Raw genomic sequence first — 25,300 nt, 5'->3', positions numbered from 1 at the left:
TTCTTAATTAAATGCTTCTCCAAGAATAACTCATCCACTACTGATTTTGTTTACAACCAAAACAAGCTTATACTATAAATATTGTGTTATCTGAAACTTCAGAAAAGAAATGATCCAATGGCCTAAATCCAAAATTAGAAAGGTAAAATCTCCAAAAATTATCCTTTTGCTTTGTCCCTACTGATTTTTCTTAAAAGCTATAGGCTATGACAAAAAATTCAGAACATGAAATTGAAGAATTGGTCAAAAGGAAGTTTTCTAAGTGAAAACTACTTTATAAACCATTAGACTTCTAGAAGAAAATACATCAAAACATGAACAGTAGTTATTTCTAAACAGTTGGTCTTGAATTTTATGTTATTTTCTTTTCTTTTTTCATACTTTTCTGTATATTCTGTGAGCATCCATTATTTTTATAATAAAATGTATTCCTCTGAAGCATAAACCTTTGTACTTTCCATCACAATTTTATGACGCTTACCTTTTTCTCCCAGTCATTATTCAGAGATTCTGTACTCTGTTCACATATCTTTTTTAGCTCTGTAATCTGGTTTTCTTTGGTCTCTCTGATAACTTGACAGTCACGTATAAGGGCCTGAACTGTCAAAAATGATGAAAACACAGTTAAGCCAATCCTAGTTACCTCGTAAGAGTCTGATGACAAAAATATGGTTTACCAGTTAATAGCTCCATTTTTCTGCAAGTCTTCTCAATTGTCTAAAGTATCTCTTATTCTTTCCTTTCTCCATTTTTGCCGCCACAGCCCTTGTTGAAACCATTATTCCTCATTCTCTAGACAGTTTGAACAGTGTGCTGGCCTCCACATCGTTCCCTTCCAGCGGGTCCTCCACTGCGGTGAAGAGGCCTTTCTATAGTGCAAATCCAGCCCTGTTACCCCCAGACTTGAAATCTTTCTACAGCTTCCCTCACCTGAAAGGTAAAAGCCAAAAATCTCTAATATGGAAAACAACTCCTCATGGTCTGCTTCCTGGCCATATCTCACCACGTCCATCTTTTCAACCTTGTACTGTAAACACACCAACCTGTCTGTGGCTTCCCGAGGCCATAATCTTTCATCTATTCACGCCAGACTGATTATTTATCAGGTGGAATGACTGTCCCTCCCTTGTTGAAAAGCCGCTACTTAACCTTAATCTCGATTCAAGTATCACCTTCTTCATGAACCATTCACCAACCAGATTTCTCCCCTTGCAGGGCCAGAAAGCAAATCCTCTTCATTCCCAGGAAACCTCATCTATTTCCCCAATAAATCACTTATTACTTTATACGTTATAATGGCTTGCTTGCCTATCTCCTGAGGAGAAAGATGTTTCAACTTTTTATCCACAAGGCATAACAAACACTGCCACACAGGCAAGTACTCAAAAAGATGTGTCCTGAATACATAGTTAGAGGAACTCAACATTTCAATGTATCGTCGCTCCTAGATATGTTAAAATCATTGCCAAGGTTTATGTTATTGAAACAAAAGTCTTTAAATTATATAAAACATTTCCCTTATAAATCATTTAAATTTCTATCTTCTTTTTTTTTAATGATTTGAACTTTTTTAAATGATTTGAACTTTAAATGTTTTGAACTTTTAAATGATTTAAGTGAAAATTTGTTTAATATGTTCATGTAAAATAAATTCTGGAGGGTAAAATAAATTTAGTTGTACGTTTGCTTAAAAGTACTATTTTCCTAGCTTACTGAATATGTTCTCCTTCACTTACTTTAAGATTGCAAAATTTTCATAAACATTTACATAGAAACTTCTTTCACTCATGTATCTCAACTATGCAACACAGGAGGGGAAAAGGTAGAGAATCCAAGTTAACCTAATATTAGTTTTTAGCATCTACAACATTTTATTTCACAATTCCAAAATTAAAACTAAGATCTGTTTGCAATTCAGAAAGCCTTAGGAAATATTATTTTTAAATCTTAGACATGTTTAAATTGCCTGGTTTGAATCAGGGTAAGAAACGAAAACCTAGAAAAAAATTTTAAATATTTTTGTAGCCACTGATATTTGGCAAAAGAACCTGAACAAATTTCTAATTACTTTCACCAACATTTAAGGCTGGAAATAAACCTAAAAATATCCATTTCATTAGTCAACTTATATATGTAATTGCCACCCTAAATTTCAAGGGCATTATCATTCTCTCAGATACATTCAGGGTTGGTGGTTTGGGAGAAAGCCAGAAAGTTCCATATGGAAACCCTCAACAGAAAACTCTCCCATCGCTTCTATCTGACCATTCACCAAACCCTCCAAAATGTCTTCTTCCCTTTCACTCTCACTAGCCTCTTCACCCCCGCCATCATTCAGGTACTCCCAGTCCTTATGACCCCACAAGCAAAGTTACAGAGGCACGGAAGCAGAACATCCTTGAGTTGGAAGGGACTTAATATATTACTTATTCCAACCTCACCATTTTATAACGAGTACGCCATTGCCCAGAAACTTCCTGATGTCATATAGCAGACCCTGAACAGCAGGGCAGGGATTACAGTCCATGTTTCTATTAAGTGGAATGTGCTCTCCCTCGTTCTCGCTCTCTCTCTCACTCTCACTCTCTCTCTCTCTCTCCTCCTGCTGCCTCTATTATAACAGACTAGAAGCCAGCCTCGCCTTGTTTGGCACACCCACCATGACCAGGCTACTTCTTCTAAAACATGAGGTCCTAAAGTTCACCTCTCAAAAATCTTCTCTGACTCCCCACCACCTACAGGACAAACTTGAAACTTCTAAGTCTGAAATTCAAGGTCATGCTGAAGTCAGGACCAATCCCATGTCTAGTCCTTTGCAATCCTTCTTCTAATGCACAGGACATCCACTCCAGCCCGGCAGCTTGGCAGCATCCTTCCCACACAGGACAACACAGCATTCCTACCCCTGTTCGTGAAGCTCTTCTCTTGAACTAATCAAATCTTACAAAACTTTTAAAGTTCCTTTCTCCAAAACATACTTTCAACACTCACTCTCTCTGCCTACCTGTTGCATTTCAATGTTTTCACCTACAGTCACAGTCAATTTTACACTTGATTACATGCTTTCTTTTCCTTCGTCATGGAAGTATAAATGAGGAATATTTCTTAAATGTTTATTCTGCCCATCATGACACCAGCATATACCACAAAGCTTAAAGGAGGTACTTAATGCAATGAATTTTTATTAGACCAGGAGGAGTAATTTCCCTAGACTTCCCTGTGAGGGCCAGTAAGCTCTAATCTATAAACTACTCAGGGCAGCTCCAGTCCAATAATGAGAGAGAGTTAGGAAGAGGGAGAAACAGTGACAGACTCTTTCAACTCCTTAACCAAACCAACCACCCCTGCCGTCACCACCACCCATACACACACAAACCTGCACACACACACACATACACACCACATCACCACATCACCCCACCCCAGACATAACCACACACTCACACATACACACACACACCATACACACATTCCCCATACACACACACACAACCCATGTACCCCATACACACACACACACACACATACCATACACACCCAAATACACACACACACCCGATATGTACACATACATACACATACCCCATACCCCACCACATGCATACCACATACCCCATACCCCCCACACCACACACACACACACATATATATATATATATATCCCATACTACACACCTAATATACACACACACAGACACACAGTTTTTTCTCAGTTATATGAAAGCCCATATAAACATCCCTATGTCATGCTAAAAGGTCAGAAATGAAATTTTACTTTATACAGCCACCAAAATAAAATGTGAATGCTTTTAAAAAATTAATGTAACCATACAACATCACCTTTTTTTTCAAGTTTTCGAATAGTCTCCTCCATTTCATTTTGTTTCTTTTTGTATAAAGTTTTCAATTCTTCTATTTCGTTATTCTTTCTTTCTAAAATCTGCAAATGAATTTAAAATGTTTTAGTAAACTATTTTTTATACATAGAACACAGAACTTTTAAAAATAGGTACAATAGTTTTTGCAAATCTATCTCAGCTAATCCCATAAGTGGTTTCCAAAAAAAATGTAAAAATTATATTTTAGGGCACTAAGAAAATATTAAATATACTAGAATAACTGATTACTGAAAGAAATATGTTACCAGCTTCCAATTTTCATGATCAATTTTTTGAGAATATAAATAATAAATTAGGTGATTCTCTAAAATGCAATTCAGAGATTAAAGGGTCATAAAGTAGCAGAGAGAAGCCATCAGAAAATCAGCCTGTTGGCACAGCACAATCCACCGCCCCCCCACCAGCACTGGGACAGAACACCTTCAGATGAGTGGTCCCTGGATCCTCCCTTTCTCTGGTGTCCCTTCTTTTTCATGCACAATAACAAGAGTCCCCAGAAACATGGGAAGTTGAGCTGTATTATGCTTATTTTATACCTAGCTATCATGAACCAAAAAAATCAGTTCAAAATATGTCAAAAATTTTAATGATGTAAATGTAAAAATATTTTACATTTTTTGTACAATTAATGATGCAAAATGTCAATTATAAACCATTTTTTTCCAACATTTTTCTTCCCAACTTTTGGAAGTCAAACCAACTTTTTACAAACCATCATTAATTATATTGTGCCACAAGTTTTAAATGTTTTAAATGAATCATTTTATAAGATTTAAGTATGATTTTATACATCTACATACATCTATACATACAGGCACAAAAAAAAATAAAGAAAAGAAAATGAAAAGAAAACCTGGAGAAATAACCATAAATGTAATAGCTACAAAGTAGGACAAAAACATGCTAACAAAGGGGAAAAAGAAAACCAAATTGAAACTGAGGCAGGAGTAGGAATATCCACTTTTCTTATCGTTGGAGTATATTTCCTACCAACCAAATTCAGCTTTAAAAAAAAAATGGCAGAGGGCATTCTTCACCAGTCTTTCCAACTTTTGGAAGTCAAACCAACTTTTTCTTAGTGCTTTTCTTACGAGCATTTTACTTTACCTTTCACGGTTTTAGTTCCACCTCTAAGAATGATTGGTAAATAAGAAAAGGAGCTAATTTGGTCCTAATGTTCATAAAGAAGCACAAAAGGAAAAGAATGTATGCAAAAAGATAAAACACTCTAATTTTGTTCCTCCCCAACGCCTGACACTTAGAAAATGCCATCTAAGCAACAAGCTGATGAATATACTTTCCAAATCTGGCATAAGGTCAAGGATTTTATTTATATTTTACCTGGCATTTCAAACTAGTTGCATTGCTTTCTTTTTTCATGCAGAATTTATTTTAAAAGAGAAATTCCTGGAAAGAATTTTATTATTAAATGTTTTTCTTAGAATAGATTTTTGTAACGGACATACCAAGAAGCCTATTTCAAACTCTATTACCATGATTTTCCAAATATATTTTTATACTTATTTATCTTATACATCAATATATTCTATTTCATTTGGATATATAATTATGTTATATTAAAATTACATTACTAAATCTCTAACATATTTGTGATAGAGAACTGTTTTTATCTAACCAATTTAAGCTAAGGAAAAATTCTAGTAAGAGCAGAAGATAATACAGGCCTTTAAAATGTGAATGGGAAAGAAGAAAGAAGAAGGGAAAGGATTCAATATATTTTTCTCCTTTTAATTTTCAATCAGTGGTTTCCTTCTTGTTGCTTTGAAAGAAAATGAGCCAAATAGACACCTGACTAAATAGTAACATATTTTTAGCTTCTATGAAAGCTTGGGTATGTGATGCGTGGCCTCAAGTCCCTGCTACCACCTCTGTCACTCAGTTTTGGGAAGCAGGATCAGGCAAACTGTGAAACGGGATAAGCCAAATTTCTACTTGGATTAACCTTCATGTATTAAAATATATAAAAATATCACTCAACTTTTTAAATCAATACTAAAATATACTAATCATTCAAATTCCATGTGGGATAACTATAAATTAATTATTACTGGTGCTGTGCCCATTAAGAAGAAAAATAAGTTTTCTTTAAAAAAAAGAAACTGCAACATTGAAAGGCATAAATCCAATGAGCTAGTGAACCAAGAAGCCCACATTCTGTGCTACCCCGTCACGATGCATGCGGTCTACACCAAACAGAACTAAGCCCAAAAGTTCCTTTGCCAATGAAAAAGAAAATTTTAATTTCCAGAAACCCAACAGAACATCAGACTAAAAGAAAAACTCATGTCTACAGCTGATGTCTTACTTCAGCTTTTACAAAGGTAATGACAGCATGTGGATTATGGACTATGAGAAGGGCAGCCTTCAAGCAGACAAGAACTACAGGGCAAGGCCAACCATCAGGATACTTACATGGACACATTTGTTCAGAAGATGAAGTTTAAAGATCAACTTTTGCCAAATTATTAATTTAGCAAATTCCATTTATAGCCCAGGCTGTTCTAAGTACATAAGTAAGTGGATGCAGGGATGAAGGTTACAAGACCTAGAACATTCCAGCAGATACCCTACCTTCTGAACGTCGGCATCATGTTTCTGCTGCAGTTTAAGCTTCTCCTCATGACATTTAGCTTCCAGCATTTTTGTTTTTATGTCCAACTTCAAGAAAAACATTTTGAAGGTGTTATTAACATACTTGTCCCTCTGGCAAAAGCTCGCAATTAAGTTAAAAGAATTCCTGATGTGAAAGTATCATTTTCCACTTTTTTCTTATGGCCACTGATCTAGCAATCACATCGTCTTACCAACACGTTGGTTACATTCTTTGATTACTTCCAAGCTCATTTTCAAATGAATTTCACTGCACAGGCAAAATGGAGACTACTAAATACAGATTCAGCACTTATCCCCACCCCACTCCACCCTCAAAAGAAGTCATCTTAAATTGATATTTTGCTAAATTCACTAGTAGTTTAGCCTTTGTTTACTATTTTTGAGCCTCTATTCAACCTTTTTACTTTTTTCTTTTCTCACATTTGTATGCTCATTAAAACTATTCTTATTTACCTACATACTTAAATATGACCATTTTAAAAAAGATTTTATTTATTTATTTGACGGAGAGAGAGAGATCACAAGCAGACAGAGAGGCAGGCAGAGAGAGAGGAAGAGAAGCAGGCTTCCTGTTGAGCAGAGAGCCCAATGTGGGGCTCGATCCCAGGACCCTGGGATCATGACCTGAGCCGAAGGCAGAGGCTTTAACCCACTGAGCCACCCAGGTGCCCCTAAATATGACCATTTGAGAGTGGATGTCCACAATCATGGCATATGACTGATCATCACACATTTCTCTGAACAGATTTTCTGTCTCCTGGAATCGTAGACCCTGACTACTTCAAGGAAGGAACTTGATGTCCTTTTGAGAATTCATTAACGACTCCTATCCTTATCAAACCAACACCTACTATACAGTGTTCTGAGTGAAGCCAGCCTAAATGTAACAAATCCTTGTTAATAATGGGCACATCTCAAAATTAAAAGAATAATAGTGACAGGTTTTAAGATGAAAAATATGGAATTGATTATCTCAAATGTAAATGTGTTTGACCACCTGATTCCTTACCCTTTGAAAGAGTATATACATTGGTGTCTGACAGACCTCATTTCTATTTCGAATTCTAATCCCATTACATTAACTGTTGTGACTTTGGGCAAGTCACCATTTTGAGATTCTATTTCATCTTGTGCTAGTTAAGATTAATTACCCTTACCTCAATGAGCTGTGAAGCTTATTTTCAATGATATCGTTTAAGTAACTATACTCAGGACAATGTTTGGCAAAAAGTAGGTACTCAAAAAAAATTAGTTTACAACCTTCAGGAAAATTTTCTTTTAAAATATTACAAATGTCCTGTCAAAATACTCTCTTAAAATTTCTGAAATACACTTTATATGTTTCAATTGCTATTTCAAAAAAGTAATGAATCTGAACTTAAGAGAAACATGCATGATCAAGCCAACACAATAAAATGAAATTTAAAACTTTCACAAACAAAAGTTAACAGTCTCATGATTTTTTAAACAATGAGTGGTGGAGAGGAAAGCAGGCATCCATTTACTACACACAAGGAAGAGACTGTGAATGTTTCCATTCTTTTGCCTCTAACTCCCTTTGTTACTTCTTCATTTTAGCAGAAAGCGGACTGGGTGATCCAAGTCCGTGTGAAGATCCTCAACAGAAGCATTGTAGGAGTCTTTTAAAAAGTAATTAAACTCAAAAAGCAGTAGAAGCAAGCTGGGCAGATATGGGAGACACAGTTCATGTCCATATATTTCCCCAACACCTTTGAGAGAATTTGTCATACCCTTTGCTTCTGACGGGCAGCCCTAAATGCCATGGAATTATGTTGCCATAATCCAAACCCCCTCCTCCTGTCTGTTCCACTTCAATCTTGGTTGACCATATTAGGAATAAACACCTGACACATGCTTAACCAATCCATTAATTGGAGAATAATTGTTCTGATGCTCTCTCTCAAGAATGTGACCTAGGGCAGCAAGTTAGCGACTTTGAGGAACAAACAAGTTCTAGAGGGGCAGCAACTGAGAGAAAGTAAAGGAATCCATTACAGAGAAGAGAGCAAACCACATACATCAACATAGCAAAGACCAGAAACCCTATAGTATCTTCAATGTCAAGTAAGCAAACTCAGGCCCTAATAGTGTCCATGACAGTAAGCGCCCTTGAATTCGAAGGTTTTTGTATTCCTTTTTATTTCAGGGAAGCTCAATGGATCTCTGTTCTTGCAACCGCAGAGATATATCTAAATTTGACTTTTCTGCTATAATTTTTACTTTGGTATAATATTAAACATAAAGAAAAGTTACAATACAGTACAAGGAGTTCCCATATCCCTTTACCCAGATTCACAAAGGGTTTATATTTTGCCTAATGTGCTTTATCATTTTTAATATCTGTATCTACTTAGAGACATACATAAACCTACTTTCTGAACCCTTTGTGAGAAAGCTAGAGATACCATGCTCCTTCGTCCCTAAAAACTTCAGTGCATATTTCCTTAAAAAATATAGGTGCCATCTTCCGTAACCACAGCCATTATCGAAATCAGAAAATGTAACAATACAATAATATTACTTAATGCACAGTCTATAGTCAAGCTTTATCAGTTATCACAATAATGCCATTTGTAGGTATTTTTTTTCCCCATTCCAAGATCCAATTCAGGATCACACATTGCCCTTAAGTAACATATCAACTGTATGTCCTTTAATCTAGGGCAGCCTTTCTTTGTGTTTCTTGACCTTGACACTTTAGAAGAGTACAGCGAATCACTGAAGGTCCCTCAGTTTGGATTTGTCTGATGTTTCCTGATCATTAGATTTACTAGATTTTGGCAAGATTCACCTAATGTGATGTTGTGTCCTTTTTCATTCCATCTTATCAGGAAGAGGATGGTTTGTCCCAATATAGCCAATGTAGCATTTGATAACTTGGTTAAGAGAGAGAACAAGTTATCATCAGGTTACTATTAAATAGACAGTTTCTCTACTGCCATCCTAAAATAATAATAATAAAGGAGTATCTCTTTCTGGAAACTCTTACCTTTACACCCAAAAAATAGTTCTATATTTCTGCCTGTACTCAGGGGCATGATTCATGACAAATGATCAGGATTAGAATACAGAAGCAGTTTTACTAGTATAGAATATAAAGACAATACAGGACACAAGACACAGATATATAGATATGCATACATCTATGCACATCTACATACATATACCATATGCATATGGAAAGAGAGTAAACAGCCTTGCTTAATTTAACACAAAGACTGAAATTAAAAGACTGAATACAGCACTTCTAATTTGTTTGACCCCCTGTTCCCGTAAGTCTATTCCAGACAACAGTTAAGTTTTCTTTAACTGGGCTCAGTATATACACTATCAATTTCAAACTGAAGAACCACGGAGGTCTACTTCAGGTTATAATGGAGTAACTAGTACCGAACTTACCCCCCAGTGTTAACAAGCACAAAATGGGATGAAATACAGGAGGTGACCATTCCCAGGTATCAGGAAACAGGCGGTGTGATACTGCCATCCTCCTAAGCTGAGTCCCACTATCGTTCTGGCTCTCTGCATGGGCACAAGCACCGTCCAAGTGGAGCCCCAAAGCTCTACTGAACTGGGAAGGCGAAGGTCAGAGTTCAGGACAGTTGAAGAAGCTGGAATCTTAAGTAAAGGGCACCAGGAACATGGGAAACTGCCAGCAGGAGCCCTGCCAGCCCTTGAGCATGGGGAGGGAATGTGTGTGCATCTGGTACACCAGGTGCACGCACTGGGTAAATAACACAGCTGGGCGGCTCTAAAGTAGGAAATACAACAGACGCCAGATGACACGGTGCTGTGAGACACTGAAGGCCCAGCCCAAGCAAACTGAAGACAGCTTTCTAACAACTTGGGAAGACCTCCCCATCCACTTAAAGCCACACTTAAGGCTTATCCTAAACCTACCCAGTAAAGTCTAAAAGCAAGCCTTTATAAGATCTTCAGAAGAGACAGAGATTGTAGATTAGATTCCCACCATGCTGGAGGATTTGGGAAATACCTTCTGCTTTCTACATTTTTGCCTTAATAGAATGTAAAGTCAAGTTTACACAAGTTAGAGCTAACTGACCAATACTTGAACAGCCTGTAAGAACAACAACAATGAAAATCACCATTGTATGGCAGAAGACCACAGAATCTGGAGGTCTCCAAAATGTATCATCCACAATGACAATGTCTTATACACAGAAATTAATAAACATGAAAAAAAGAAAAATGTTGTCTATAGGCAAGAACAAATAAGTAAAAGGAGCTAATAAGGCCCAAGAGGAACCTACTGGGCACATAAGACTTTAAAGCAGTTAATATAAATACTGCAAAGAACTAAAGGAAAATATATTCAAAAAATTAAGTATTCATTTTAATGAGAGAACAGATAAGGAATCTCAGCAGCGTCATGGAATTATAAAAAGAAACAAGTAGAAATTCCAGAATAGAAAATTATAACAACTGAGAGGGGGGGAATATCCCTAGATAAGCTTAGCAATACCTTTGGGATGGCAGAAGAAAGTGTCTATAAATTTGATGACACACCAATAGAAATGATCTAATCCAATGACTGAGAGGGAAAAAAAATTAAAGAATTAATGAAAAATGAACAAAACTTCGGGCAGCTGTGGAACAAAATCGAAGAGTCTAATATACCTGAAGAGGGAAGTGACTTAAAGAAATAATGGCCAAGAACTTCCCAAGTTTGAGAAAAAAATAAAGACTAACTTAGAGATCCAAGATGCTCCGTGAACTCTGAGAAAACATTTAGGCGCATTACAGTCACACTGCTGAAAACCAAAGATAAAGAGAAAACTTTAACAACAGCCAGAAGAAAAGAGACATGATCTACAGGGGAACAATAACAAGAATGACTGCTCACTCCTCATGAGAAACAATAGAGGCCAGAGGACAAAGGAATAATATCTCAGACGTGCTGAAAAGGAAGGAAAAAAAATCATTCCAGATAAAAGGAAAGCTGACAGGAGTTGTCACCAGAGAACTGCACTACAAGAAATAATAAAAGATGTTCCTGAGGACGAAAGGAAATTATACCAGATACAAACCCAGTTTTGAAAGAAAGAAGAGGACCTGGAGGAGTAGATGAGTGGACACATACAGAAGAGCGGTTCTCTCGGGGCACCTGGGTGGCTCAGTGGGTTAAAGCCTCTGCCTTCAGCTCAGGTCATGATCTCAGGGTCCTGGGATCGAGCCCCGCATTGGTCTCTCTGCTCAGCGGGGAGCCTGCTTCCATTCCTCTCTCTCTGCCTGCCTCTCTGCCTACTTGTGATTTCTATCAAATAAAATATTTTTTAAAAAACAAAAAAAAAAAAAAAAAAAGAAGAAGAGCTGTTCTCTCTTCTCCTATTCCCTCCAAAGACAACTATTTAGTGCAAAACTGACAACACTGGAAGGTGGGGTTTAATGTATGTAGACCTGTGTCAACGATAGCACAGAGAATGAGGCTTAAACCGCATGATACTGTTTCTGAATTATTAGATTTGCAACAGGGGAAGTCCAGAGGGAGGTGGTTCTGTATTGACCGTGCACAGACTCTGACAGGGGCAGGAAGCACATTTTTAGCTCTACAATGACCAATAAAGAAAAATATCAAAGCATATATAATGAGGAATTCAATAGAAAAATTTAAATGAAATAACTTTTTTTATGAACATGGAATGTATTATTTGCTTCAGGGGCACAGGTCTGTGATCCATCAGTCGTACCCAATTCACAGTGTTCCCCATAGCACAAACACTCCCCAGTGTCCCTAAACCAGCCACCCATCCCTCTCCACCCCACTAGTTTTTAAATGAATAAATGAAAATAGGACAACAAAGGAGTGGAAAAAATAAGGTACCAGTGGAAACAAATACCAAGAAAGTACATTGAAAACCAACCAGCTATATCAATAATTACATTAAATTTAAATGAACTAACCACTCTAATAAATGACAGAGACAGACTACATTTTTAAAGAATGACCCCATTATATGCTGTCTACAACTGATCTGTTTTAAACATAAAGACACAAAAATTAAAGAGCATGAAAAGATATGCCACACAAACCAAGAAACTATAAGAAAAGATAGGAGGGATATTTTATAGTGATACAGGAATTCATCCTAGCAATATTAAGACTTCCTGCTTATGTATCTATCAAATAACAAAATTCCCATTTGTATACAGAATAGAAAAATATAATTTGTATCCAGAATATAAAAAGTATCTAGAATATAAAATATAATTGTGTCCAGAACATAAAAAGAGCTCTTAGAACTTAATAAAATGGCAAATAACTTTTTATTTTAAATTTATTTATTTTGAATAAAATAATTTTATTTTACTTTAAGTTAAATTTATTTTAAAATGTAATAGCATGAGGAGCAGCTGGGTGGCTTAGTCAGTCGGGCACCCAACTCGGTTTTGGCTCAGGTCGTGATCTCAGGGTTGTGAGATGAAGCCCATTGTCAAGTTCTGTCGGCAATGCGGTCTGTTTGGGACTCTCTCTCCCTCTGCCCCTCCCCCTGGGCTTTCTCTCTCTCTCTCTCTCTAAAACAAATAAATCCTTAAAAAATGTGATAGCATTAAACAAATACTTCACATAAAAAGATATAAAAATGGGCCAGAAGCATATGAAAAGATATTATCATTAGCCATCAGAAAACACAAATTAGAACAACCATGACATCTAGCCAGAAAAAGACATGGAGGAAACGTTAAGTACATTGCTAATTAGAAGTCCTTCTGAAAGGCCACCCATCTGGTCTATGGCCATACCACCCTGAACATGCCCAATCTCAAGTGAAAGGCCAACTTCCTGACATTCCAGGAAAGGCAAAATCAAAGAGATAGTAAAAAGATCAATGGTACCAGGGGAGAAAGGGAGAGAAGAAGAAATGGAGAAGGGAAGACTTCTAGGGTATACTATTATATACGATACTATAATGGTGGATATGCGACCTTATGCATTTGTCAAAACCTAGAGAACTATATATATCTAACCCAAAGAAGAGATATCCAAGTGATTCATGGACTTTAGTTAATACTAACCTATCAAAACTGGTTCATCAGTTCTAACTACTGTACCATACTGATACAATATGATGGTAATAATAGGGACTTAATTTTTCTAAACCTGAAACTGTTCTAAAAAAATAAAGTCTAATATTATTTTTTAAAACTACAATGAGATACAACTTCAATGGGCTAAAATAATTTTTCTTAACGGCAACCTAACGGTATGTTTCAAGATAGTTCTCATTCTGGAATTTTAGTTAATCTAGTTTTTGTTGCTTTCACATACCATAGACAGATGTCTTTAAAAGTATGACTTTTTCATATTTACCCAAGCTCATAAAACAAATCTATATCTTTATGTTATTAGATTATTTATTGTTATTTCCTACAGGACTCTTAATCTGTAAAAGGGTACTGGAAATTTTATTCAGAAATTTTAATTAAGTTGGCATTGTATATCAATAGATCTTTTTTTTTAACTTTTTATTTAAATTCTAGTTAACATACAGTGTAATACTGGTTTCAGGAGTAAAATTTAGTGATTCATCACTTACGTATAACACCCAGTGCTCATCATAACAAGTGCTTTCCTAATCCCTACCACCCATCCAGCCCGTAGCCCATCAACCTCCCCTTTAGCAATCCTGTTTGTTCTCTGTCATTAAGAGTCTCCTAAGGTGTTCCTCCCTCTCTTTTTTTTTTACAACTTCCCCTACGTTCATCTGTTTTGTTTCTTAAGTTCTACATATGAATGAAATCATAGGGTATTTGTCTTTCTTTGACTGACTTATTTCCCTTAGCATAATACATTCTAACTCTAACCATGTTGGTGAAAATGGCAAGATTTCACAATTTTTGATGGCTGGGTAATATTCATGTGTGTGTGTGTGTGTCTGTGTGTCTGTGTGTGTGTGACATAGTCATTCATCAGTGGACGGACTTTTGGGCTCTTTCCATAATTTGAATATTGTTGATAATAATAGATAATAATAATATATATATATAATATATAATAATATATAATAAAAATATTGTTGATAATAAACATCAGGGTACATGTGTCCCTTCGAATCAGTACTTTTGTATCCTTTGGGTAAATCCTAGTAGTGCAATTGCTGGGTTGTAGGATTGTTCTATTTTTATCATTTTGAGGAACCTCCATACTGTTTTCTGGATTGGCTGTACCAGTTTGCATTTCCACCAATAGTGTGAAAAGGTTCCCTTTTCTTCAAATTCTCGCCAACATCTGTTTTTCCCACGTTGTTAATTTTAGCCATTCTGAGAAGTGTGAAGCAGTATCTCATCATGGTTTTGATTTGCATTCCCCTGATGACGAGTAATGTTGAGCATCTTTTCATATCTCTGTTAGCCATCTTTGTGTCTTTGGAAAAAGGCCTATTCCTATCTTCTGCCCAATCCTTAACTGAATTATTTGTTTTTTGATTATTTGTCATTTTGGGGGACTTTTGGGGGTGTTAGGTTTGATAAATTCTTTGCATTTTGGACACTACCCTTTATCAGATACGTCATTGGCAAATATCTTCTCCCATTCCATAGGCTGCCTCTTAAGTTTTGTTGATTGTTTCCTTCACTGTGCACAAGGTTTTTATTTTAATAAAATCCCAATAGTTCATTTTTGTCTCCTTACCTCCAGAGACATGTCTAGTAAGAAGTTGCTATGGCCAAGGTCAAAGAGGTTACAGTCAGGGGTGCCTGAGTGGCTGAGTCAGTTAAGTATCAATCTCTTGATCTCAGCTCATGCTTTGATCTCAGGGTCTTGAATTCAAGCCCCATGGTAGGCTCCACGCTAGATGTAGAGCCTACTTTGAAAAAAAGAAAAAAAAAAGTTGATGCCTATGTTCTCCTCTAGGATTTTGATGGTTTCCTATCTCACATTTAGGTCTTTCACCCATTTTGAATTTATTTTTGTGTCTGGTGTAAGAAATCAGTCCAGTTTCATTCTTCTGCATGTGGCTATCCAGTTTTCCCAACACCATTTGTTGAAGAGATTTTTTTCCCATTTGGTATTCTTTCCTGCTTTGTCGAAGATTAGTTGGCCCCATAGTTGTGGACCCATTTCTGGGTTTTCTATACTGTTCCATTGATCTATGTCTGTTTTTCTGCCACCATACTGTCTTGATAACTACAGCTTTGCAATACTAATACAGTTTGAAGTCTGAAATTGTGATGCCTCCAGCTTTGCTCTTCTTTTTCAAGATTGCTTTGGCTATTCAGGGTCTTTTGTGGTTCCATACAAATTATAGGATTGTTTGTTCTAGCTTTGTGAAAAATGCTGCTGGTGTTTTGAAAGGGGTTGCATTAAATGTGAAGACTCCTTTGAGTAGCACAGACATTTTAAAAATATTTCTTCTTCCAATCCATGAGCATGGGATATTTTTCCATTTCTTTGTATCACCTTCAATTTCTTTCATAAGTGCTCTATAGTTTTCAGAGTACAGATCTTCTAACTCTTTGGATTTGTTATAAGCCTAACTCTTCTTTAAATGTTTGGTAAAGTGGCGCCTGGGTGGCTCAGCCAGTTAAGCGTCTTCCTTCTGCCCAGGTCATGATCTCAGGGTCCTGGGACTGAGCCTTGTGTTGGGCTCCCTGCTCAGCGGGCAGTCTGCTTCTCCCTCTCCCTCTACTCCCCCTCCCACTTGTGCTCCCATGCTCGCTTGCTCTCAAATAAATTAAAAACAAATTTTTTTTAAAAAACATGTTTGGTAGAATTCCCCTGGAAAACCATCTGCCCTGGACTTTTGTTTGTTGGGAGACTTTTGATTACTGATTCAATTTCTTTGCTGTTTATAGCTCTGTTCAAATTAAAATAACTTTTTAACTGACAATATCAAGTGGTGGAGAGGATATGGAACAACTTGAACTCTCAGGCATTGCTGATAGGAGTACAAAATTGTACAACTACTTGGAAAGCAGTTTAGCAGTTTTATCCAAGAGAACTAAAAACATAAGTGAACCAAAAACTTGTACATTAATTTTCCTGGTAGCCTTATTAATAACAGCCAAAACTGAAAACAAACCAAAGAGTGATTAAAATATCAATGGATAAACAAATTATGGCATATTCATGCAACAGAACACTACTGCCCAGCATCATAAGAGATGATTGCACCGCATACAGCCCAAGAAAAGAGCTAAATTCAAAATCTGAAGTATGATTTCTACCAAATGTGTATCGCTTTAACACCACCATAAAGTCGAAAAAGCGTAAGTCAAACCATTGAGTCGAACCTTGACTTAAGTCAAGGACCATCTGTAGTTATCAATTTCAGTAGCAGCAGCAGAAAGGAGTGAAAAGAAAAAATTACAGAAGCAGAAAAACAACAAACACATGACTGATTACATAAAACTTGCAAAGCTCTGCAGAAATATCTGGGGGAGGGAGACAAACTATAAGTGCCTCTTAATCTCAGGAAACAAACTGAGGGTTGCTGGGGGGTGTGGGTGGGAGGGATGGGGTGTCTGGGTGATGGACACTGGGAGGGTATGTGCTATGGTGAGGGCTGTGAATGGTGTAAGATGATGATTCACAGAACTATACCCCTGAAGCAAATAATCCATTCTATGTTCATAAAATAAAACTTAAAAATAAAACAACTTGCAAGGCTTTGATCCTAAAAATTTATATGGCTTGTTTCATTATTTCATGTCATCCTCACAGTGGCATCTGCGAGTGGGTACTTTTACCATCTCCTTTTTACAAATGGCAAAACTAAAGCACAAAGAGGTAGCTGCTCAAGGTCACCCAGCTATAGAAGTATACAGCCTGACTCATACTCAGCAGTCTGGGTCCAGCTAATGAACACAAGCTAAATAAAGCTGAGGGTTAACTATGAGAGTAAGGGGCGCCTGGGTGGCTCAGTTAGTTAAGCGCCCAACTCTTGATTTTGTCTCAGCTCATGTTCTCAAGGTCCTGAGATCAAGCCCTGATCTGGCTCTGCCCTGAGAGTGGCGCCTGCTTGAGATTCTCTCCCTCTGCTAGAAAAAAAAAAAAAAAAACACAAGATGCTTTCTAAATAAATAGTCTTATGGCTTTAATGAGAAATGTTTGCTTGGGACAGAAAAACTGGCATAACTAGGGAAGAGAGGAGGGACAGGCACATAACCCATAAGCCACTGACAGTCTAAAACGTGCTGATTTTCTGTTCCCTAAAAACTTTTAATGTTTTAAGATTAAGAGCTCCTACCTTTTTTAGATCATTTAGTACTTTACACACATCTTCCTCATGATATTTAATAGATTAATCAAATTAATATTTAATTTTTTTAATCCCATTTGAAGGACACCGGCAGAAATTGCTCTTTCAATATCTGAGCTTTCCCCACAAACTATCACTCATTTTTTCTTTTTTCCCTCTTTTTAACTAATGACCTTTTCATAGTGCATATATTCCACATTCTGTACTTCCACTTCTTCCCTTAAGAATGTCTTCCACCCTGCATTAAAACTGCAATCTCAAAGTTCACAATGTGACATAATTGTCATCCTTACTCCAAAAGCCCTTTGATCACCAATTCTAAGGGCAAAATCCATGCTTTTGTTTTTAGTGATTTGCAGGAGGATCATCATTTTTCCTCAGCTTCTGCGACTCTGCTGTTGTGGTTCTCCTCTTGCTCCTCAGAGAGGGTTTCTCTGTCTCCGCCATTCTTCTGTCAGCCCCGCAGTTGCCTTCACTATAGGGCAACACTTGCCTCTGGTGATTTTTTTAATTTTTTTTATTTTTATTAACATATAATGTATTATTAGCCCCGGGGGTACAGGTCTATGAATCGCCAGGTTTACACACTTTACAGCATTCACCATAGCACATACCCTCCCCAATGTCCATAACCCCACCACCCTCTCCCTACCTCCCTCCCCCCTGCAAGAGTCTCTTATGGTTTGTCTCCCTCCTGATCCCATCTTGTTTCATTTTTTCCTTCCCTACCCCCAAACCCCCCACTTTGCTTCTCAACTTCCTCACTCAGGAAGAGCATATGATAATTGTCTTTCTCTGGTTGACTTATTTCGTTCAGCATGATACCCTCTAGTTCCATCCACATTGTCACAAATGGAAAGATTTCATTTCTTTTGATGGCTGCATAGTATTCCATTGTGTATATATATATATGTATATATATATATATATATATATATATATACATATATATATACATATATATATATACACACCGCATCTTCTTTATCCATTCATCTGTCGATGGACATTTAGGTTCCTTCCATAGTTTGGCTATTGTGGACATTGCTGCTATAAACATTTGGATGCACATGCCCCTTCAGATCACTACATTTGTATGTTTAGGGTAAATACCCAGTAGTGTGATTGCTGGGTCGAAGGGTAGCTCTATTTTCAACTTTTTGAGGAACCTCCTTGTTGTTTTCCAGAATGGCTGCACCAGCTTGCATTCCCATGAACAGTGTAGGAGGGTTCCCCTTTCTCCGCATCCTCGCCAGCATCTGTCGTTTCCTGACTTGTTAATTTTAGCCATTCTGACTTGTGTGAAGTGGTATCTCATTGTGGTTGGATTTGTATTTCCTGATGCCAAGTGACATGTGTCTGTTGGCCAACTAGATGTCTTCTTTGCAGAAATGTCTGTTCATGTCCTCTGCCCATTTCTTGATTGGATTATTTGTTCTTTGGGTGTTGAGTTTGATAAGTTCTTTATAGATTTTGGATACTAGTCCTTCATCTGATATGTTGTTTGCAAATATCTTCTCCCATTCTGTCAGTTGTCTTTTGGTTTTGTTAACTGTTTCCTTTGCTGTGTAAAAGCTTTTGATCTTGGGGAGCCTGGGTGGCTCAGTGGGTTAAAGCCTCTGTCTTCGGCTCAGGTCATGATCTCAGGGTCCTGGGATCAAGACCCGCATCGGGCTCTCTGCTCCATGGGGAGTCTGCTTCTTCCTCTCTCTCTGCCTGCCTCTCTGCCTAGTTGTGATTTCTCTCTGTCAAATAAATAAAATACTTTTTAAAAAAAGCTTTTGATCTTGATGAGGTCCCAATAGTTCATTTTTGCCCTTTTCCTTGCCATTGGCGACGTTTCTAGGAAGAAGTTGCTGTGGCTGAAGTCGAAGAGGTTGCTGCCTGTGTTCTCCTCAAGGATTTTGATGGATTCCTTTCTCACATGGAGGTCTTCAGGCATTTTGAGTCCATTTTTGTGTGTGGTGTAAGGAAATGGTCCAGTTTCATTTTTCTGCATGTGGCTGTCCAATTTTCCCAACACCATTTGTTGAAGAGACTATCTTATTTCCATTGGACATTCTTTCCTACTTTGTCAAAGATTAGTTGACCATACAGTTGAGGGTCTATTTCTGGGCCCTTTATTCTGTTCCATTGATCTATGTGTCTGTTTTCGTGCCAATACCATACTGTCTTTTTTCTTTGGACAGAGATCATAAGTAGGCAGAGAGGCAGGCGGGGGGTGGTAGGAAGCAGGCTCCCTGTTGAGGGAGCCTGATGTGGGGCTCGATCTCATGAGGTCATGACCTGAGCCCAAGGCAAAGGCTTAACCCACTGAGCCACCAAGTGCCCTAGTACCATACTGTCTTGATGATGACAGCTTTGTAGTAGAGCTTGAAGTGTGGAATTGTGATGCCCCAACTTTGGCTTTCTTTTTCAACATCCCTCTGGCTATTTGAGGTCTTTTCTGGGCCCATATAAATCTTAGGATTATTTGTTCCATTTCTTTGAAAAAAAAATTGATTGTATTTTTGATAGGGATTGCATTAAACATATACATTGCTTCAGGTAGCATAGACATTTTCACAATATTTGTTCTTCCAATCCATGAGCATGGAACATTTTTCCATTTCTTTGTGTCTTCCTCAATTTCTTTCATGAGTATTTATAGTTTTCTGAGTATAGATTCTTTGCCTCTTTGGTTAGGTTTATTCCTAGTTATCTCATGGTTTGGGCTGCAATTATAAACGTGATTGACTCCTTAATTTCTCTTTCTTCTGTCTTGTTGTTGGTATATAGAAATGCAACTGATTTCTGTGCATTGATTTTATATCCTGACAAGTATATTCCTGTACAAGTTCTGCCTTTGGGTATTTTATCCAGATTGAGCTCTAATCTCCCATGCAGGTGAGTCACAACCGTCCATCTCCAGGACTCAGGTCTTTCCTATTTTCCACCACCTCCTAGCTAACTCCTGTTGGTTGTTCTAGTACAATTCAACATTCGATACAAAATAATAGTCACTACATATAAATAACTCCCTTATCTTTACTCCTCCTTGTCCCTGACCCTCAACATCCCCAAGTCACGATATTCAAGGTGAGGTCGAAACTTCAGTAGTTCCCTGGGCCTTGCCTTGGCAACAGCATATATGTGTCACTTTACCACACCCCCCTCTTCTTTTCTTTTCCCTGTACCATCAGCCAGGAGGTCTACAAGCTGCAGCTAAACATACACTCTGGCTTCCTGCCTCCATGTCTTCTTTGCCTTTTCACATCTCATGGCTCAAATGTCATTCCCTCCATGAAATCTTCCTCAGACTTCCCAGAAAACAGCAACTTTTCCTTCCTCAGTATACCTTGTAACACTTTGTATTCAACATGGCCTGCAGTTGGTTTGCACTGTACTTTCTTTCCTTCTTTCCTGGACCTGAAATCTAAGTTTTAGGGGCTTTTCTCATCACATTTGCTGAATAAAATAATTAAAATTTGTAGTCCCATTTGTATTCTTTGTGCACAATACTTATGCAGACATATAAGTACACAAGTATGTATATGTTAAAATTAAGTTTTAAATATTAGACAAGTGAAAAACTGAGCCTAAATTATAGAATTTTCGATGTCAAGTAAGAAGACGGAGCCATTAAGGAGAGTTGGCAGAGAAGCCCTGCTGAAAGCAATGCGTAAGAAACGCAAGGACTGGGGCACCTGGGTGGCTCAGTGGGTTAAGCCGCTGCCTTCAGCTCAGGTCATGATCTCGGGGTCCTGGGATCGAGTCCCACATCGGGCTCTCTGCTCAGCGGAGAGCCTGATTCCCTTCCTCTCTCTCTGCCTGCCTCTCTTGTGATTTCTCTCTGTCAAATAAATAAATCTTTAAAAAAAAAAAAAACGCAAGGACTTTCACCCTATTTCTAAGATCAGCCATTGTTCAACGTGTTATCATCTATCAATTCTCTGATGTAAAAGGAGTTAGGTTTGAAACCAACATACCTGTCTAAGCCATTTGCCCCTTCAAAAATATCTTAAAAGAATCAGTTGGGGTAAGTGGAAAGAGGAGAGCTTTACCTCCTCTGACCAAGTCCCCTGCGCAAAAGGACCGGAAGTTCCACTCAATTACTTGAACCAACTCCTCAGGGCTAAACCACCCGCTTCTAGAAAAAGAAGCATACAACCAGCAAGAGATTGAGACGATGCCACGAACACGAGGCGTGTGTGACAAGACATTCCACGGACAACCTACTGCCAAAGCAAAGGATCTGAAAATGGATCACCTCCCTCTCTACAGGACATGCCCCCAGGCTATTTTTAAGAGAATTTTATAAATTTGTATTTAGACCTTAGGAAATTTTATTTAGAAAGTCCATTTGGCTTCATTTTCTCTGCAGTATGTGCTTCAAAGAATAGCTCTGAGGTTGGACGTTCTTTCTAAGTGAATAAAACTGATGAAGGTGCTCACTTAGGATTAGAGAATTTCCTTGGGTTTAAAAATATCCCACTTACAGTATAACTAGTTAAATTTTAGGACAATTACCATTGTCATTTTATTTAACTAAATACTCACGAGCTTTGAATTAAGGGTTTGTTTGTTGTTGTTGTTCTTTGTATTATTTTTTAATTTTTAATTTTTAATTAACATATAATGTATTATTAGCCCAGGGGTACAGGTTTGTGAATCGCCAGGTTTACTCACCTCACAGCACTCCCCATAGCACATACCTTCCCCAATGTCCATAACCCCACCACCCTCTCCCTACAACCTCCCCCCAGCAACCCTGTTTGTTTTGTGAGATTAAGAGTCTCTTATGGTTTGTCTCCCTCCCGATCCCATCTTGTTTCATTTACTCTTTTCCTATCCCCCAATGTTATTTTTTTTTAAAGAAAACAAGGAATGCTTACCAGTCTATTCACTCAGGCATTCAACACTGACTCTTACAGAAGAGCAAATTTCTTACTCAGAATGGTATTTTTACGATTAGCAGTTTTGCAGGTGCAAACTTTAAACATTTGATACTGAAATCCATACAATACCAAAATAAAATGGCATAATAACTATTAATGAATTTGTAAGGAAAAAATGTATTGAAGTTATTTAAACAGGTATCAGCTACATATTTTAAAATACCAACGAACTCCTTTTAATGTCATTTCAAAGCTTTAATGTTGGGGCACCTGTGTGGCTCAGTGGGTTAAGCCGCTGCCTTTGGCTCAGGTCATGATCTCAGGGTCCTGGGATCAAGTCCCGCATCGGGCTCTCTGCTCAGCAGGGAGCCTACTTCCCTCTCTCTCTCTCTCTCTGCCTGCCTCTCTGCCTACTTGTGATCTTTCTCTGTCAAATAAATAAATAAAATCTTTTAAAAAAAAAAAAGCTTTAATGTTGATCAACTACCACAATCATATCAAAAGGAATAAAATATGCAAAAAGAGCAAGATTTATTCTGATGGAGAGAAAAACTCGACAAACTACGAGTTTTCTATAAAGCAGAAAATGTCATACTTTGAAATATTGGCTGCCTTTATTTACTGCAACTACACAGTAAGTCAACTGTAAGGCAGAAAAGCTCAAAAACACTGCTGATGTCAACCATGTGCACGGCCCAGCAATTTCCAAAGCCACACAACCGCATGATGTATTTGCTTCCTCCCACTTTCTACATCTCGACAATCACCACAGCAAATTGCAGAAGAGGTTGTTTCTAAAATAATCATCACTGTACTTACTCAGATGCCTAATTGTTACAACCATTTTTTAGAGAATTCTGTTAGTTACTAGTCAGGGGATAGGTATTATCATGTGTTGATAATTAAGATTTTTCCTGATTAACACCTCCAGTGTACCCTACTCTCAAAATGTTCACTTGAACTATCTCTCTTGCTACCTTATCCATGGGGCTTAGAGATAGATGGCATTCTCCGAAGTCATTTCGAGTCTCCTCAGAACTCTTTACAGTCAGAGAAGAAGTGGTATTTAAACATACACAGTGCATACTGGTATTTTTCTTCTAATTTTTATATTTTGCTATATATCATACACAAACATAATTTACATGCAACACAAACATAATCCCAATTCTATTCTATACTGAGTTTTTGTTTATTTTGTTTAGCTTCTCTGCACTCTTTGGTGTTCACTTTTTATTTGACTCTCTCCCTCTCCTCCCCATGTCCTTCTGAAGTGTTAATACCCGCATGGTGTATCCCTTAGTAACAACCTAGTACATCTGCATATCTCCCGCCTATGACTCACATACAAACATACACAGGCATACACCAGGAAGGGGTTTTGTAGCACATACAAACTAGTACATCTGCATATCTCCCGCCTATGACTCACATACAAACATACACAGGCATACACCAGGAAGGGGTTTTGTAGCACAGACTGCCAGTGTCCTCAGATATCTGTCTTCCTTTCCTTTCTTTGAGTCCCCCACCACCACCAAATTTGGGCTGGGCCATATCACCAGAGGCTGCGAGTGACCACGTGACTAGCCATGGTTGAGGAGGGTACTGGGACAGAAAGGCTGCAGGCAACTTTGACTGGATATCTAAAATAAGGTGGCTTTCTTTTCACACTCTCTTTCTTTCTGAAGGATGACTCTTAAAAGAGAAGATACCAGCGAGCAACCCCCACCTCAGACCCAGAGACTGCAGTCACACACTGAAGATGGCAGAGCTTCCCCAGAAGCCTGGGTCCCCGATGATGTCACAGAGCAGAGCACTCCCTACATTCCCTGGGCTGTTAAGTGTGAGTTAAACCAAATTTCCTTCTTTAAACCACTATACCTTCAGTAATACATATTGGCTTATTATGAATGTTTTACACAAATATATTTTTTCTGCATCTCGCTTTTCTCTCTGAATGATATCTCATGGAAATCCCTCTTAAAACACCTGCTGTAGGGGTGCCTGGGTGACTCAGTGGGTTGAAGCCTCTGCCTTCGGCTCGGGTCATGGTCCCGGCATCCTGGGATCGAGCCCCGCATCGGGCTCACTGCTCAGCGGGGAGCCTGTTTCCCCCCCCTCTCTCTCTCTGCCTGCCTCTCTGCCCACTTGTGATCTCTGTCTGTCAAATAAATAAATAAAATCTTAAAAAAAAACAACAACACCTGCTGTAGTTTTTATTCATTCCTTTACATTGTTACCACCTATTCCTTAATGAAAACAAAATTTGTTCCCTTAATGCAAATTAGCCTTATTTTCAGTATTTTTCTAATCCAAACACCACCACAAAATAATTCTCATACATGCATCCTACACACCAGGGCTTGGGTGGCTATAGATTCTCAGAAGACAGGCGGATGAGTCCATGGTGGATACATGTTACTAGATTTTGCCCTCTGGTAAAGGTAAATTCAGGTGCTTACAGGGCAGAATAAATGTTTCTTCCCCATGGCAAAAAAAAAAAAAAAAAAAAAAAGTAAAAGTAAAAATAAAAATAAAAATAAATATAAAATAAAATAAAAGTGAATTTCTCTTTCCCCCAAAAGAGTGATTACCTTTTTACTACTCTGACTTGCATTCCCCTGAAAACTACTCTTAACCCTTTTTC

General features: G+C 37.8%; 1 protein-coding gene across 1 annotated transcript in view; it reads right to left on the bottom strand.

Moving 5' to 3' along the window:
* CEP112 (centrosomal protein 112) overlaps positions 1-25,300 on the bottom strand; it is a 409,934-nt gene that overhangs the window by 319,508 nt on the left and 65,126 nt on the right. Inside the window, exons 9-11 of the mRNA XM_045984701.1 lie at positions 6,492-6,578; positions 3,841-3,940; positions 482-600 (exon numbers count right to left, since the gene is read on the bottom strand). Of these exons, the coding sequence (XP_045840657.1) occupies positions 482-600; positions 3,841-3,940; positions 6,492-6,578 (306 nt within the window). The remainder of the gene's footprint in view (positions 1-481; positions 601-3,840; positions 3,941-6,491; positions 6,579-25,300) is intronic.

Source organism: Meles meles, chromosome 18, assembly GCF_922984935.1.
Source record: "Meles meles chromosome 18, mMelMel3.1 paternal haplotype, whole genome shotgun sequence".
Taxonomy (NCBI): Eukaryota; Metazoa; Chordata; class Mammalia; order Carnivora; family Mustelidae; genus Meles; species Meles meles.
The sequence above is the reverse complement of the archived record's forward strand: the minus strand, read 5'-3'. Positions and strand labels throughout refer to the sequence as shown.